Here is a 3,943-nt window from a genome sequence, read left to right as displayed (position 1 = left end):
GTGACAAAGCGTCAAGGTTTCTAAGACACGGGAGAGCTTGTTCCAGTTTGGGATGAGTTCATGCACCATAAGGCAGTGTTGCATTCGCAGGTCCTCTCTCAAGAGCAAAGTGGGGAGTAACTTCTGTAGCTCTCTATCCAGGGACTGCAGAAAGGGCTGAATTACAATACATGAATTTACATGAGGAATCGTTTTTCATCAAACACGAATGCTTAAGATGAAAGATTAAGACATTGTGCACCCAAAAAGAGCTAAGCTTCTTTAAAATAATCCTGTTAGAATGTGAATTTTTAGGATCTGATAAATTTATGAATGTCACCAGACACTGACCTGTCACCTGTATCTACTGCTCCATGCCGATCTATTCAAAAGAAGGAACTATGGTTTCTCAAACATTACTGAATTTACATTTCACCTACTCTCTCCTGCTAAGAACAGCAGCAAAGGCAGGAAAATCTGACACCCTGAAATACACTCCAAGGATCTGTGTTAGTTCTTCCGGAGAAATAATTCAAGAGCCCTACCCAGGCAAGGAAAAGGATTGCCTCTGGGAGCCTAAGCCAAGAAGCCAGGAACTGGCTTGAGCCAAGAGGAAAAACTGGGAGTGGAGCCTAGAAGCCTGGTGAAGCAGGGGCGGGGCTTCAGAACGGTTGTCCAGGTAACCAAGAGGAGGAGCTACCTGAGCCGTTGTAGCCTATGTATTAGCTGTGGCTACATCCAAGGATTTTGGAAACCTAGAGTGGCTGGATGGCGTGCTTTGGACTCTACTGTGGGAAGACCCTATTATTTAAAAATAGCTCAACTGAAATATATGGAGAGTGTGGGGCGTGTCCAAGAGGACAGAGAACAAATGAAGAGAAATACTGTCAGCCTTGCACCGAGCCCCCGGAACTTTATGACTGGCTTTACCTAGGTTTCATGGCGCTGCTTCCTCTAGTTTCCCATTGGCTCTGCATTGAATGGGACTCAAAGAAAAGTTGTTCCAGCGGTGTGTTCTTCCAGCAAGTCTCTGCATTACTTGAATGCAGTATGGCGGCCGTGGTCACATTACTTGTAAGTGATCCCCCCGGCACCCTTTCCATCTATTCCTGCGGGGTGCGAATGCTTTCAGATTGGTACACGATGCTCTACAATCCAAGTCCAGATTACATCACCACCCTGCACTGCACTCAGGAAGCCGTGTACCCACTGTACACCATCGTGTTCGTGTATTACGCTTTCTGCTTGGTATTCATGATGCTGCTCCGACCGTTTCTGGTGAAGAAGATCCAGTGGAGCCTATATATGCCAAACCCATTTGAAAGCATTTACACCGCCCTCTACTTCTTCCCGGCTTTGGCTGTGCTGCAAGCCGTTGCAGGAGGCCTCTTGTACTATGCCTTCCCCTACATCGTACTGGTGGCATCTTTGGCTAATCTGGCTGTGTTCCTGGTTTTTGCTAAAATTGAGAGCTACAGTGATCTGATAAGAAAGGACAGACTTCTTGTCCTGTTCAACCACTGGTTTCTTCATGCCTTTGGTTTAATTGCCCTCTCCAGAGAGAACCAACTTGAACAAGATCTGCTTTTTCTATTTTTGGTGCCTGTCCCAGCCATTTTTTACTTCTTCACTACCAAATTTACCAAACCATCACGGATAATCTCAGAAGGAGCCAAAGGAAACTGAATATAAAATAGAAAGAAAAAATGCTTAAGATGCTTAAGTGTTTTTAACTCTAAAAAGTAAAGAAAATTTAAAAATGTATTAGTATCATTTTGTGATAGATGGGAACAGTAAATATATATTTGTGTGTATGTATATATATATATATATATAGTATGTGTGTGTATATACATATACCTATAAAACAATCTGTTGTTTTTATTGTATGTGTGTATCTGCATAAATGTTACATTTGTGCAGGTGCTGATACAGTCTAGAAGGGGGCACCAGATCCCTGAAGTTAATTTCAGGTCATTGTGAGCACCTAATGTAGTTGCTTGGTGCTGAACTCTCCTCATCTGGAAGAGCAGCAAACATGCTTTGCTGCTGAGTCATCTCTCCAGCTCCAAAGAAATAGCATATCTTCATGCTTATTTTCCTTTTGTTGTTTTTATTTATCGTTTTTACTAACATCTATAGTTAGACTTGTAAAACACAATATACATATGCTTACACACACACACACACACACTATAGTATAGTATCTACTACCCTAGAATCTTATTAGGAAGTCTGAGCTATTCTTCAGCACATAGTGGTTATTCTATTTCGACTAATGGGAATATCCTATCTTCTTATGAAAAAACACGAACAGTTAGAACCCGAAAGCCTTGACATTGGCTTAGTCATTTGCACTTGTTCTGTCTCCATTTGCTTTTCACCTTTAAAGCACTACAATGACAAACATGCTTACAGGGTGTGACAGAAAATACAGAAATGAATTATGAGGGGTTTGTAGTTGTCTTATATTTATTTTCACCAATACACTGTTTTCATAATACAAAAATAAAACATTTATATATCAAGCTTTCTGTTTAGAGAAATCTTGAAGACATGTTCTAATTACTGTCTCTATAATTAAGAAATAATAAAGTTTAATTTAAAAGAAGTCCAGCCACTCACTCTCTGAAGTTCCAGTGCACTATGCTCACACCTGCCGACTGGTCCTAAGATGACATTGAGAAGGCCTTTGTCAGCACATACAAACACTCAACATTCTCTTTGGGAGCATTTATGTGTACATAAAAGCAAATTGGGCTGATGGATTTTGTTTTGTGTTGTGTAGTGTTGTTGTTGTTGTTGTTTCAGACACGGTTTCTCTGTAGCTTTGGAGCCTGTCCTGTAATTAGCTCTTGTAGACCAGACTAGCCTTGAACTCACAGAGATCCTCCTGCTTCTGCCTCCCGAGTGCTGGGATTAATGGCGTGCACCACCACTGCCTGTCTGGGCTGATGGATTCTTAAGCAGCAACTTGGAATGGCAAGGACTGTGGGAGAAGGTCCTAAGGAAAGCCTCATTAGACAGTCTCCAACATGGTCTGACATCACAGTCTGAAGGACTTCCTCAAACTATAGAATCTTTTGATAGTTTGTCAACTTGATACAACCTACAATCACATAGAAAGGCAGTCGCAATGAGGGATCGTCTAGATCAGGACGGCCTGCGAGCATATCTGGAAAGCTTGTCTTGGTTGTATTAGTTGATGTGGAGAAAGCCTGCCTGAAAGTGGGTGGCACTGTTCCCAGGTAGAGGTCCCTGAACTGTGTGAGTGTAGAGACAGAGATGAACACAAGAAAGCTTGCGTGCATTCAGTCATGTCTTTCTGCTCTTGGCTGTGGATGTGATGTGACTAGCTGTCTTTGATTTCCTCAAAAGGATGGACTGTAACCCAGAGTTGTAGGCCACATAACCCCTTTCTCTAAGTTCCTTTTGCTATTCTTACACAATAGCAACAAAAGTGGGATAGCTCTGGACTGTCCCGATGAGCTCCAGCTCATCAGTTCCAGAGCAGGTCTGAGGATCTGTTTTTACTTTCTCCACCAAGTGGTTTTTTATGACCTCATGGTTCAGGAACCACTGCAGGTTAGTCCTGGAAGGGTCCCCGTGCGGGTGAGTTTTATGCATCTTATGACTCAGAGAGACCAGTTTACTCACATCTCATCCCTGATAGGAAGATACGGGTAAAAACAAAACAACTGATTTAAAAAAACAAAAAGGTTTAGATCAAAGTGCGAAATGATCCCTGTCCATAAAACTGCTCAGCAGAGTATAGAGTTTGTCAGAGCACAGGCCATGGGGAAGCATTGCCTTTTCCACGCATTGGCCTCATTGCCTGGGTAATGAGGTCCAACAGAAGTTAACTGTTCATCAATCTCACTACTAAAAGGAGTCACTCTTCCTCCTGGGGGAGGACTAAATGAAGAGGTTACTGCAAGAGGCAGAAGCATTGCTCCAGTACCAC

General features: G+C 42.5%; 1 protein-coding gene across 1 annotated transcript; it reads left to right on the top strand.

Moving 5' to 3' along the window:
- The first annotated feature begins 747 nt into the window (after nucleotides 1–747).
- On the top strand, nucleotides 748–1,665 carry LOC121465187 (JNK1/MAPK8-associated membrane protein-like). The gene has a single exon (XM_041678416.1). It carries the CDS (start codon nucleotides 748–750, stop codon nucleotides 1,663–1,665), a length of 918 nt encoding a protein of 305 aa, XP_041534350.1.
- The last annotated feature ends 2,278 nt before the right edge of the window (nucleotides 1,666–3,943 follow it).

This window comes from Microtus oregoni, unplaced genomic scaffold (genome assembly GCF_018167655.1).
Source record: "Microtus oregoni isolate MIOR12 unplaced genomic scaffold, Mior012 000002F_ref0000024, whole genome shotgun sequence".
Classification (NCBI taxonomy): Eukaryota; Metazoa; Chordata; class Mammalia; order Rodentia; family Cricetidae; genus Microtus; species Microtus oregoni.
This window is presented reverse-complemented; position numbering and strand designations above follow the sequence as displayed.